General features: G+C 43.5%; 1 protein-coding gene across 2 annotated transcripts; it reads left to right on the top strand.

Annotated features, from left to right (window-relative positions):
- The first annotated feature begins 1,310 nt into the window (after positions 1-1,310).
- FRG1 (FSHD region gene 1) lies at positions 1,311-10,629 on the top strand. Of its 2 annotated transcripts, XM_081209098.1 has the most exons (9): positions 1,312-1,445; positions 2,392-2,459; positions 4,089-4,211; positions 4,826-4,880; positions 5,876-5,990; positions 6,471-6,575; positions 7,296-7,387; positions 8,527-8,637; positions 10,487-10,629. In XM_081209098.1, the coding sequence occupies exons 1-9, from the start codon at positions 1,384-1,386 to the stop codon at positions 10,521-10,523; spliced, it is 768 nt and encodes a 255-aa protein (XP_081065224.1). In that variant the 5' UTR covers positions 1,312-1,383; the 3' UTR covers positions 10,524-10,629. The 2 variants fall into 2 exon arrangements, with proteins under 2 accessions (XP_081065223.1, XP_081065224.1); XM_081209097.1 differs by lacking the exon at positions 10,487-10,629 and having other exon boundaries at positions 1,311-1,445; positions 8,527-8,710.
- Positions 10,630-13,454: the final 2,825 nt, after the last annotated feature.

Below are 13,454 nucleotides of genomic sequence, written 5' to 3'. Positions count from 1 at the left end.
AGTCCCTAAGACAGCTGGATGGCACCTTGTATGCCTCCTCCCAGCAACTCCTGCAGCCACGCTGGTGCTAAACATTTTGCTCTGCTTTCATTTGCACCACATCATCGAAGCTGAGAGGGGGGGTCTTGTTGTCTGGGGAGCCCAATACCTCCATACATACACACTACCCAGGCTTGTGCCCAGAGAGGTCACTTCAGTGCTGCTAACTCGGCAAAGTTGGAGGCAGCAGTGATGAGTTACCAGTCATTGCAGCCGCACCAGCCCCTGTGATTCTCCAGCACTTTGACTTCAGCCCCAGAGGCATACTCCGTTGCCTCTCAAGACAGAGAGAGAAAGAAATGGAAAAATGTTGGAGGGTATGGAGTTACCTGACCCCCAAGCCATCTGACTGAAGGCAGCCCTGTATAGGGAAGTGTTTAAATGTTTAATGTCTGATTATGTTTTTATACATGTTGAAAGCTGCCCAGAGTGTCTGGGGCAACCCCGTCTGATGGGCAGGGTAAAAATAATACTGTTGTTGTTGTTGTTTTGTTGTTGTTGTTGAATAGGACGTCCCTATTTTCACTGGAGAAATGTTGGGGGGGTATGTTTTTGTGAGGTTCCGTTATCTTACTGTTACTCATCATCTCAGACCCTCCAATGTCCCTATTTTCCAGGGATGTCCCTGATTTAGAGAAGCCATCCTGATTTCTGATTTGAGTCCAGAATGTCCTGCTTTTCCTTAGGACGTCCCTAATTTCACTGGAGAAATATTGGAGAGTATGGTAGGATGTCTCTATTTTCATTGGAGAAATGTTGGAGGGTATGAAATTATCCGACCCCTGAGCTGTCTTAAGGCAATCCTGCATAGGGAAGGGTTTGGTTTTTTTTAATGTTTAATGTTTTATTATGTTTTTTTAATATATGTTGGAAGCTGCCCAGAGTGGCTCGGACAACCTAGTAAGATGTGTGGGGTATAAATGGTAAAATAATCATTATGGACTGGGACGTCCCTATGTTCATCAGAGAGATGTTGGCGGGTATGTCGTTTGTTAGCCGCTTTGTGGTTCCTAAGATACACATGATCAAAACCCCAAGAGCCCCACCGCGCCCCACTGTTGCTTTGACTCAACGCCGGCTCTTGCCGGCTTCCTCTTCTGCCTCTGGCCCAGGAGAGCGAGCGAGGCGGCGGCAGGAAGAGAAGCCCGAGCCTGGAGTTGCCCTCTCGCCCTCTGCCTGCCTCCCTCGCTGCCAAACGTGCCAGCAGCTCTCAAAGGCGTCGCGTCCCAAGTGCCTCCGGAGGAGAAAAGCGCGGCGTGTCCCTCAAGGGCCGCCGTACGGCAGTGGGAAGAAAGAGGAGGGGCGGAGCTTCTCCCTCCACGGCTTCCGTAGAAGCGGCCAAACATGGCGGAGTATTCTGCTGTCAGAAGAACCAAGCTGGTTCTGAAGGGGACGAAATCGAAAAGGTGAGGCTCTTCCTGCGGGTCGGGTTTCCCCAGGTACTGGGAAGAGGAGGTGGGATCCTGCCTCCTTTCTTCCAGTCCGGGCCTCGGTTGCCGGGTCCGAAAATCACCATCGTCGTGGTGAAATGCCTCTGAGCGTGTGCAGAGCGCATTCTGCCTCTCCGCTGCGCTTAGCATTTCACCACGACGATGGTGATTTCGGGCGGGCGCAGTTTCGGCGTCAGGAACTAACGATTTCCTCGGGGGAGCTTTGAACCCCGGCCTCTCTTCCTTGCGGAAAAACCGTGTCGTGCTTTTTAAGGACGAAAGGGGAGCCCTGCTGGAAGCGCCCGATCGAGGCTAAGTTGTGATTGTGCGCTTCCCCCCTTCTGTTCTGCCTCTTTCTATATGCAGAAACTCCGCTTCGCGACTCAGGAGTTCGGGGTTTTAGGTAAGTAGCCTGTCTCCTGATTAAGGCGAAAGATCGCAGTTGCACATTATTATTATTATTATTATTATTATTATTATTATTATTATTATTATTATTATTGTTATTATTAATTGAATTTATATATATAAATTTATAATTTATTATTATATACCGCCCTATACCTGGGGGTCTCAGGGCGGTTCACAGAATAAAATCAAGATATAAAACCACAAAATATATAATAAAAACAACCCAGTATTCCCACACATACACACTTCTCCCAGACTCTTTTCTCTGTTGGGCTGAGGAGGTCCTAGCACTGATGCCATCTGCAGCCCTGGAGTAAAACATGTGCCTTGTCTGAATCAAAATAGTCGTTCACGTTCACTTGCAGCCTTTGTGATAAATTGGGCTTCTCTGGTATGCACATCTTTCCCTACATGAAACATGTTTGTTTCTCTTGGTAGTACCTGTTTGGTGATTGTGTATCATACACAAAGCATGCAATTGATTTTTTTCCCCCTTTGTGTCATTTTGCAGTAAGAAGAAAAACAAAGATAAAAAACGGAAAAGAGATGAAGATGCTGAGGATAAACTTGATATTGTTGGTAAGCTCATTTTTCCACGAAGGGGCATGAAGGAGAACAGTGGTAGTCCTTTGCTTCTCCCTAGTTGTTTTCCTGCTGCCCTGCCCTGAGCTGAGCCATGGCTCGGCTTAGTGCAGTGATTTTCAACCAGTGTGCTGTGGCACCCTGAGGTGCCTTAAATGATGGCCAGGGATGCTGCGGGCCACACTGGTCTCTGTCCTTCTTTCCTTCCCTCCCTCCTCTGATGCCCTCTCATGCCTCTGCCTCCCAATGGCTTGCACAGCTGTTTGTTGCAGCAGCCCTGGCTACAAGCTCCCCAGACAAATGGTGTCTCTGGGGCTGGCCAGGGGGTGCTGGTTGCCAGGAGCTGAGGGAGCTCAGAGACCAGGGATGGCTGTGGCAGCTGCCCAGAACACTCCCAAGGGAGTGGAGAGGAGAGGAGGCTGAGGGAACATTCCACAAGTGAGGGTGTCTGAAAAAGAGCGAGAGGCTGCCAGCTCTGCAGGCATGGGGTGATGTAACTAGGCTCCTGAGCCCCACAGGGGTGCCATAGAAATAATGTCAAGGGAGCTGTGTACTCAAAATGGTTGAAAACCTCTGGTTTAGTGTGTTGTCTGAACCCAGTCTTGTGGCTTAACCCTTCCAAACAACCTGTGAGCTGTAAAGCTTTGCTACAGCTTATGGTTTGCTTGGAAAGAGGTAAACCACAAGCCCTAGTTCAGATGACACACTAAGCCAAACCACAGTTTAGCTCAGCATAGCAGTAAAATGACTGGAGGAGGAGCAAAGCAGCTGTGACCTCTTCAGGAGCCCAAACATTTGCACTAAGCCATGGGTTAGCTTAGCTTTACATGTAAGCTGAGCCTTAGTTGGCTATCAGACTGAGAATTTTGCTTTTAAAAAGCAGCATACTTTATTGTGTATTAATTATTTTTGTATGCCCCCCTTCCACCAATAGGTCCATGGTGTCATACATAGTTCTTTTATCCTCACAGCAACATTGTAAGGAAGGTTGGCTGAGAGACAGTGACTGGCCCAAAGTTCATAACAGGCTTCATGGCTGAGTGGGGATTTGAACCTGGGTCTCTCCAATCCTGGTCAAAGTCTCTAGCCACTGCATCATGCTTTCATGCTGACTCTCAGTTGTTCCCTTATAAAAATCGAAAGACATGGACTATTCATTACAAGATATGCTCTAAGCAGCCTCTGATCTTCAGAGGAGCATGAAGGAAGTAGATGGAAGCATCCAGAATGTCATATTTGTACTTATTTGAATTGCCATATCTGTATTGTATTCAACATTCCTAGTGTGATTTTGATGTCCAAACTATGAGGGCTTGCATTATGATCAAATAAGGAGTCATGCAGCTTTCTTGTATGCCTGGCCAGAAGCATTTGTTCTTAGTAGCTTTCAAGACTGCAGAACTTGTTTCTTCCCAAACCAAAGATTATAAAAAGATCTTTTCAGCTATTTAATGGTTTCTTGTCACTAACAGTTTTTAAGTTTATTAAGTAAACTGTCATTGTGCATTATGCTTGGTTAAGATGGAAAAGTTGCTTTGTTGCTTGGTCTCTTCAAAACATTCCCAGCAAGCAATTGTGAAGAAAACAAATGTGTTCTTGTTTCTTTTTTGTTTCCTCTCTTATTAGAAGGGTGGTGGACTGTTTCAAATTTTGGTGAAATCACAGGAACCGTAGCGATAGAGATGGGTCTTGGAACCTATATCAGTGCTCTTGACAATGGCCTTTTTACCCTTGGAGCACCACATAAAGGTTGGTATGGGCAAAAGTGGAGGGAAATTTTCTCCCTCCCTATCTCATTTTTGGCATGGGTAAGTAAGCCTCACTTATTTTGATGATTCTGTATTGCCCTGTGGCACCAACTGTATTATGACCCAGCTTTCCAAATAAGTCCAAAAGAGTTTCCAGACTGTGCACCTTCCCACACATATCTAAGTTATTTATTTATAGTAATGAATTTTTGGTAAATTATGCTGACCACATTATTTAGCTGTCAGTTTTTGAAAATGGACCAGTGTAGCCTTTATCCTGTACAAATTTGCCTCTTGTGCTCTAGTAGCTGAGTGCAAAATGTTTATCAGAAAACCAACCTATTGCTATATAAGTGGATTGTTATTTATTTCAGTATGGAAAACAGAGAAGTGTGTGCATTGAGAATGGGAAAACAAAATAACTTGCAGTAGAACCATTAATATTTTTGCCCTTAAATTAGTCACATGCAGTCATTTAAATGGGTCTGTTCTGAGTATGGCTAAAATTGGATACAACACAACATCCCCAGCGCCTTTGGTATCTTCTCTTGCATCAGCAGTTCATAACAGGATTCTCTGGCCTGTGTGTGTCTAATTTCTTTTTAATGCTTCCAGATGAAGGGCCATACCCTCCTGAACAATTTACTGCTGTCAAGCTTTCAGATTCAAGGTAGTTACTCACCTTGGCTTTATATTAACCATTAAGTTAACCAGGCTTTCTTAGGTTACTGGACACAAGAGTGTTTGAAACTGCCTTTCCTTAGATTTACTTTCTAATCCTAGCTTAGAAACAGTGTTTTGCCCCTTTGATAAACTAGATGTGAGACCTAAATAAAGGAATGTGGTAGAGTACATCTTGTGCATGTCCATGGATGCATGGATTAAAAATTTCTGACTCAGAGTTGGGTCGTGACACCCCTACAGTTGCTAAAGCATGCATTTGTGATCTATAGATTATTAGGCAGAATTGTTCTCTGCAGAGGAAAATAAAGTTGTTCCAAGGTTACTCTAATTCTCTAACTTGCCTAAAGTAAGCTTATTTGTGTTGTTTGTTCTTATTTTGGGTAATTAGTTCTGTTTCTGGTAGAGTTGAGGGTGGGGACAATAGACCTATGTGGCTACCTGAAATCTTATTCAATACTCCTGGCTTCTGAGATTTCAGTAAGCGCTGCTCTTATGATTACAAGCTTTCACCATTCAAGGAGGTGTGTCAAACAAAATTAATGGACTATGCTGAAATGGCAAAACTTAATGGAAGAATAAACCAAGAAGAAGAAACTTTTAATAAAGAAAGGGCAAAATACGTGGACTATCTGAAAAACTATTGTAAACAATTGAATTCATTAGCAGGATTAACTCAACAAGCAGATAAGCATATTTGTCAAAGAAATATTAGGGATTAAATAATAATTGGAATTAATTTGAAGATGCAGCAAGCAAACTATAATATAAGAAACCACAGAAGGGAGAGAGTCAAATGGTGTATTTTATTGGAAAGTTTGTTAATTTTCATGATTGTTATAAAACTGAAATTTGGAAAATGAAAGTTATTAAAACAAACAAACTTTCAAAAGATCCTGGAACATAATTTGAAAACCATAGCCCTTGATAATGAACTAATCAATTTCCAATGTCATAACTTGCTTATTTGTTTCTTTTTCTAAGAATTGCATTGAAATCTGGCTATGGTAAATACCTTGGCATTAACTCAGATGGGCTGGTTATTGGACGTTCTGATGCAATAGGTTCGAGGGAGCAGTGGGAGCCAGTGTTTCAAGAGGCAAGTGTCAGCAGTCATTCTTAATACATAATGTCTTAATACATAATCCAATGGTTTTAGATTATAGCTGCTTTTATTGATATCAGATGGCAGTGATGCAACATTAACTAAAAGGCCATATCAAAATTTCAGAAGTGGCTGTTTCATTCTATCATACTGAAATAGTTTTATAGCCTTGAAAATAATGTTTAGCTTGGCAAATGCAGCATTGAAACTGATCCACAAATACCAAGTTTGAATTCTAAATTGCATTCTCAAATGCCAATGTTGTAATTGTCATAAAATGACAAGAGGGCTAATTATGAGTTTTAAAATCAACATGCGAAATGAGTTTAAGTTTTAAATTGAAATGAACGGGTTTTGAATGAAGTGGATTGTTACAGTGCTGTTGAAGTAATATCGGATAAAATTGTGAGACGTTCTTGTAGGAATATAATAATAGTCTTCCTAATTTGTTTTGATTTTATTTTTTCCCTTCAGGGGAAAATGGCGCTGTTAGCAGCAAACAGCTGCTTTATCAGCTGTAATGAAGAAGGCGATATTGTAGCCAAAAGTAAAACTGCAGATAACGAGGAAATGATTAAGGTAATTCAAATGGCCTGTATGTGCAGTTCTTATATTTGTCTGTGTGACTGCTTAAAGGAAAAATGCAGAAACGGGCAGAACATTTCAGTGTGGAACTTCTTCAGTAGCTGTCACAGGCAAAATAATTGTTTAACCCAAGCGTATGTTGCCTGGTCAGATGACTTGGAGCATCCATTTTAACTGGAATGCATCTCTGTTCTGAACTTTTTCTCTCTCTTTTTTTACTGGAAGGGAGGAGTCTCACTGATTTTAGCTGAAAGAGCTGGTGAGGAGTCAAACTGGGTTTTGGACTGTATTGCTTCAGAAGGTAGATAGGGCTTCAATTTGCATAGCAGAGTGCTCTACCCTGCCCAGGGGAAACAAGACATGTGCTCTAACCTAGCTGCATACTCGATTTCTTCCTGCTCCCCCAGTAGTCCTTGCAGTATGCACACCCTGTCTCCCCATATTGACCACTGTTGCTAATGTGATATGTCAATATGATATTTCTTCAGTTTGCATATATGTGTAAATGCATTTGCAGAGGCATTACAAGAAGATTTTGTCAGAGAAGCTCCTTTGCATACTGGTGTGTGACTGTTGCATTCAGTGTCCAGTGAAACTGGAAAGCAAATCAGGAAAGAATAATATCAAGAGAGAGAATAGGATATTTTGGGCTTTGAACTTTTTCAGTTAAACCAACTGTAAAATAGCACTGTCTCTCCCCATGCTTCTTTTTAGATCAGGACGTGTGCTGAAAAGGAAGCCAAGCAAAAGGATGACATTGCGGAAGAAGACCAAGGAAATGTTAAGCAATGTGAAATCAATTACGTGTACGTAACAAGGGTTTCTTGGCTAAAAATAAAACAAAAGCAAGTTGTATTGGAATGCAAATAACCCCTAGTTTCCTTGATCGAAAACCTTCGGGTCCCGATCCTTGTGTAAACATGTTAAAAGCTGAAGAAAGTTTATCATCATGAGGATCTGGTGGGTTTTGTTCTAAGGACCAACTTTATTTCACAAGACAAGGAGATGTGCTTTTGTTTTCAGATGCAAGCCTGATACATTGCACCACTTGTCTTTCTGTTTATCCCTAGTATAATCCATAAATGGAACTTTATTACTTTTATGAATTTTTTGGATATTTGTTTTATAACAAATGCAACACCCTTTCTTCCCCCACCCACAATACCTCTTTAATTCCTTAGTGGGGCTTTTAAATGCATGGTATAGGCTTATTGGGATGCAGGTGGCGCTGTGGGTTAAACCACAGAGCCTAGGACTTGCCGATCAGAAGGTCGGCAGTTCGAATCCCCGCAACGGGGTGAGCTCCCGTTGTTCGGTCCCAGCTCCTGCCCACCTAGCAGTTCAAAAACACGTCAAAGTGCAAGTAGATAACTGGGTACCACTCCAGTGGGAAGGTAAATGGCATTTCCGTGTGCTGCTCTGGTTCACCAGAATTGGCTTAGTCATGCTAGCCACATGACCCGGAAGCTGTATGCTGGCTCCCTCAGGCAATAAAGGAGATGAGCCCTGCAACCCCAGAGTCGGCCGTGACTGGACCTAATGGTCAGGGGTCCCTTTACCTTACTATAGGCTTATTAATGTTTGCAAGTGTGATTTTCAACAACCTGCTGAAGGTTATCCTCACCCCTAACAGGAATGTGTCGTCCTCCAAGATAGCCCAAACTGGAAGGATCTCAAAGCAGACCAGTTCACTGCCCTACCCCACCACACCCAACAGTTTTCCAGCTGGCATTCCACATTATGTGGTTCTTGGAAGCAACTGGGCATGCTCAGTCCCCAAGGCTCTCTCCTTTACTTTGTATACCTCTTAGATCCCTTGGAGTTCACTGATACCCTGCATTTTTTTATTTCTCAGTGGGCTTGTTTTGGCTGCAGTCCTATCGACACTCAGCCACTGTATTTCGTACAGGCTGAAGATATTTACCTTCTGCATTTTTCTTTCCAGGAAGAAGTTTCAGAGTTTTCAAGACCGTAAACTAAAAGTAAGCCAAGAAGACAGTAAAGCTCTGAAAAAAGCTAGGAAAGAAGGCACCTTTCACGAGGCACTGTTGGACAGGTACTCTTTCTGTTGCAATGGGATGGCAGTTGTCAGACGTGCTGAGCAGCTGTGCTAGCAAACACAACAAACATGCAAACACAGTATTATAAGAGCTGTTTTGCAAAAAATGCCCTGTACACCAAAAATGAGCTTATCAGGAAGTATGGCTTGCCCTCTCTGTTTCGTGCTACTTTTCTACATGTTGTTGTTGTTTAGTCATATAGTCGTGTCCGACTCTTCGTGACCCCATGGACCAGAGCATGCCAGGCACTCCTGTCTTCCACTGCCTCCCGCAGTTTGGTCAAACTCATGCTGGTAGCTTCGACAACACTGTCCAACCATCTCGTCCTCTGTCGTCCCCTTCATCTTGTGCCCTCAATCTTTCCCTACATCAGGGTCTTTTCCAGGGAGTCTTTTCTTCTCATGAGGGGGCCAAAGTATTGGAGCCTCAGCTTCAGGATCTGTCCTTCCAGTGAGCACTCAGGGCTGATTTCCTTAAGAATGGATACGTTTGATCTTCTTGCAGTCCATGGGACTCTCAAGAGTCTCCTCCAGCACCATAACTCAAAAGCATCAATTCTTTGGCGATCAGCCCTCTTTATGGTCCAGCTCTCACTTCCATACATCACTACTGGGAAAACCATAGCTTTAACTATACGGACTTTGTTGTCAAGGTGATGTCTCTGCTTTTTAGGATGCTGTCTAGGTTTGTCATTGCTTTTCTCCCAAGAAGCAGGCGTCTTTTAATTTCGTGGCTGCTGTCACCATCTGCAGTGATCATGGAGCCCAAGAAAGTAAAATCTCTCACTGCCTCCATTTCTTCCCCTTCCATTTGCCAGGAGGTGATGGGACCAGTGGCCATGATCTTTTTTTTGATGTTGAGCTTCAAACCATATTTTGCGCTCTCCTCTTTCTACATGAGGTGTTCCTAATTTCCCATAGGGGAGTGTTCATGTGTGCAGCTGATGCTGCTTCCACTGTGAAGCAATGCAACAGTTCAACCATTTAACTGGATGTTGTGTAGACAAGGGCTCAGCTGAATGTAAAGCGTTGATATTGGATGGTGGCCTCCAGTGATGGAAAAGCTCTGGATTGTTTTGAGCTCTGGCTGCTTCACATGTGCACATCCGTCCCTTGACGTTGCAGTTATCAGATGGTGGGCATGTGGATATGAACTTGTCCTTAGTCTGCCGTATTCTACAAAATGTGCTAATGTATACTGGCAGATTTCATGCAGCTATACTTACATGCAGCTGCTACTCAAAGCTCTTCCAAGAGGGATTTTAAAAAACATTTTGTTGAGTGCCATTGAGCATTACAACCCATGGCTGATTGCCTTCTTAAAAGTAAACTCTTATCATGAGTGGTGCCTGTGTATGATGAACTTCAATACTGAAACGTACATACTCATCGCTGTTTTTATTCTTTGTCCATATCTGGTGCAATCTCGATAATGGCGTTATCAGACTTCAGGTGACTGTTAACAGAGCTGTTTAGCACTGTAGAAAGAATGTGCTTCAGTCTTTGATTAACTTTAATCATGCTTTCCATCAGTTTACATGGCAAAGAGATGGTAAGCTAACTGGACTGTAGCTTTGTATAAGTTCTGTGCGAAGGTGTGAGTTGGCCACATCCACTTTTGGCATCACGTACTGATGGCATGCAGCCCCTGGAGAATTGGCCAAGGAGGAATATGGCCCTTGAGCCAAAATAAATTTGTCACTCCTGCCCTAAATAGAAATTAATAATGAACCACCTCTGGCTTTTAAAAGTGTGCCAGTACTAATTCTACTTTATTGACAGTTGTATTACTTTGATGTACCAATCATTTTACCTTGCCTTTCCCCTACCCCACTTTGTCTTGCAGGAGATCAAAATTGAAAGCTGACAGATACTGCAAATAGTCAGAACAGAAGCTGGTCTTCCGTATATTTTCACTTCCTTTATTCAGTGTGTTAATTCTTTTCTTTTTAATAAAACTTTTGCTGTTGTTGTTAAAGTAGATTTTAATTACACTGACTTTGTCTCTTCTTTTGGAAGTAAAGTATTCATGTTAAAATGGAGACTAGATCATGCTTTTATATGGTGCCATATTGTCAGCGGGCTAGGGACAAAGGTGAGAGTTGTTTCCTAGTTCTGCTGGATCTCTCAGCGGCCTTTGACACCATCGACCATAACATCCTTCTGGACTGTCTAGAGGGACTGGGAGCTGGGGGCACTGTCATGCAGTGGTTCCTCTCCTTCCTCCTGGGCCGTGTCCAGAAAGTGGTGTTGGGGGATGAGTGTTCAGACCCCTGGGCCCTCACTTGTGGGGTGCCTCAGGGTTCTGTCCTCTCCCCCATGTTTTTTAATATCTACATGAAGTCGCTGGGTGAGATCATCAGGGGGTTTGGGCTGGGTGTTCAGCAGTATGCAGATGACACCTAGCTCTACCTCTGTTTTAAAGCAGAACCAGTGAAGGCGGTGAATGTCCTGTGTGAGTGCCTGGAGGCAGTTGGAGTGAGGATGGCGGCTAACAGATTGAGGTTGAATCCTGACAAGACAGAAGTACTGTTTTGGGGGGACGGGGCGGGTGGGTGTGGGGGACTCCCTGGTCCTGAATGGGGTAACTGCCTCTGAAGGACCAGGTGCGCAGCCTGGGAGTCATTTTGGACTCACAGCTGTCCATGGAGGCGCAGGTTAATTCTGTGTCCAGGGCAGCTGTCTACCAGCTCTATCTGGTACGCAGGCTGAGACCCTACCTGCCCACGGACTGTCTCGCCAGAGTGGTGCATGCTCTAGTTATCTCCCGCTTGGACTACTGCAATGCACTCTACATGGGGCTAGCTTTGAAGGTGACCCGGAAACTGCAATTAATCTAGAATGTGGCAGCTAGACTGGTGACTGGGAGTGGCTGCCGGGACCACATAACACCAGTCCTGAGAGATCTGCATTGGCTCCCAGTACATTTCCGAGCACAGTTCAAAGTGTTGGTGCGGACCTTTAAAGCCCTAAACGGCCTCAGTCCTGCATACCTGAAGGAGCATCTCCACCCCCATCGTTCAGCCCGGACACTGAGATCCAGTGCCGAGGGCCTTCTGGCAGTTCCCTCATTGCGAGAAGTAAGGTTACAGGGAACCAGACAGAGGGCCTTCTCGGTAGTGGCGCCCACCCTGTGGAACGCCCTCCCATCAGATGTGAAGGAAATAAACAACTATCCTATTTTTAAAAGACATATGAAGGCAGCCCTGTTTAGGGAAGTTTTTAATATTTAATGCTATATTGTTTTTAACACTCAATTGCCCAGAGTGGCTGGGGAAACTCAGCCAGATGGGTGGGATATAAATAAATTATTATTATTATTATTATTATTATTATTATTATTATTATTATTATTACATGCAAATCTTTACTCAGAAGTTGGGAGTGACGTCACACATTTTGGACCCGTGCAAGTAACCTACAATCAACAAAAAATTACATTGGGTGGAACATGTGAAATAAACAAGTAAAAGACATATTTTCCCCTCAATATGAAATTCTTTCTTACAAATTGTAGTGGCCAAGGCTGAGAGTGGGAGCCTGGCATTCAAACTCCCCCCCCCCCCAAAAAAAAAATACGTTCTAAAACCCTTTAAGGAAATATCGGGGAAGGGTGTTTTCACAAAAGACATTTGTCATGCGCGTGAAGGGAAATTTATGGCAGCGTGGGGGAATGTATGAATACTTGTCTATAACAGGTTTTACTCGGAAATCAATATATCTCGTATTGCCTTGTGCCTAATGTATCTGTTGGCTCAATACTGTATATTTAAAATAAATACAGTATTTCTCTGAAGATCAAGTGGGCACATACTGCATTGTGCCACCAGAGGGCCCCATTCTCTTTAGACTGAGTCAGTCAACATAGGGGGAAAGGTGGGAAAAGCTGGTATATACTGTAATACACTGCTGAAACTGGCTGCTGGAAGTTGCATCATTTTTTTAAAAAACTCCATGTCTTTGAAACTCCCTGAAAATGGAAAACCAGCATAGCAGAGCTAAGAAACTTCTGCCTGTTGGTGGAAGCTTTCTGTTTGTGGAGAAGGTTTTTAAATCAGCATTCAAAAGAGCTTACACACATAACACAAGCACAAAGTCTAAAGTGGGGCATCCCCCCTGTCACTTAAAGTTCTCTCTTTAGATAGAAGTCCCCTTCGAGACTGAAACTTAGCAGTGTTGTGTAACTGGTTACACAAAGTTCCACCACCCCTCCACAAGTTGTGCAAAAGTCTCTTTATTCTGCCAAACCAGTTTCAAACGAACATTTAAAACCAAGATGTGTTTCTTGAACAGTAGCGCATTGTGGCACATGGCAATGTATTTGTGGCGTCAAGGAAATCCAATCTTCCAAGTCAGCCACATGGAAAGCCTTATTATTCCATTTCACGGGGATTTGGATTGGGAAAAGGCTTAAACCCACCCCACCCCCAAAATTGGGGCGTGAGTGTAGACCTACCCAGGGTTGCATTTTGCTAGTGAAGTGACTGGCTTTTGTTTTTAAAAGTTAGCATATTGATACAGTTGACACTGGATTTTTTCATGAGTATACCACACGAACTGTGCTCTACTTTCCCGTCTCAGTTGAGGTTCAGCAGCAAAACTACGCTTTGCCTCATCTGAATGTAACCGCAAGCTATATTTTGCTGCTAAATCTGATGTGGGAGGTGAAATCGAGAGTGGAGAAGATGAAGGAGCGCATGAGCAACTAGGTTTGGTTCATTTAGTGGCTAAATGTGATCTAGCATTATTTTTTAACTACTCCATGTGCGACCCATCGAGGGAGGGCAAAGCGGCTACCAAGCTCTTCACTGACG

Source organism: Podarcis bocagei (assembly GCF_964188305.1).
Source record: "Podarcis bocagei genome assembly, chromosome: 9".
NCBI classification, from domain to species: domain Eukaryota; kingdom Metazoa; phylum Chordata; class Lepidosauria; order Squamata; family Lacertidae; genus Podarcis; species Podarcis bocagei.
Note: the sequence above shows the minus strand (reverse complement) of the source record. Positions and strands in the feature narration are given on the sequence as shown.

Coding starts and splice junctions, on each gene's coding strand:
- FRG1 (XM_081209097.1), top strand. CDS start 1,384: ATGGCGGAGTATTCTGCTGTCAGAAGAACCAAGCTGGTTCTGAAGGGG. Junction 4,881..5,875: donor GTCAAGCTTTCAGATTCAAG/GTAGTTACTCAC, acceptor TCTTTTTCTAAG/AATTGCATTGAAATCTGGCT. Junction 5,991..6,470: donor GGGAGCCAGTGTTTCAAGAG/GCAAGTGTCAGC, acceptor TTTTCCCTTCAG/GGGAAAATGGCGCTGTTAGC.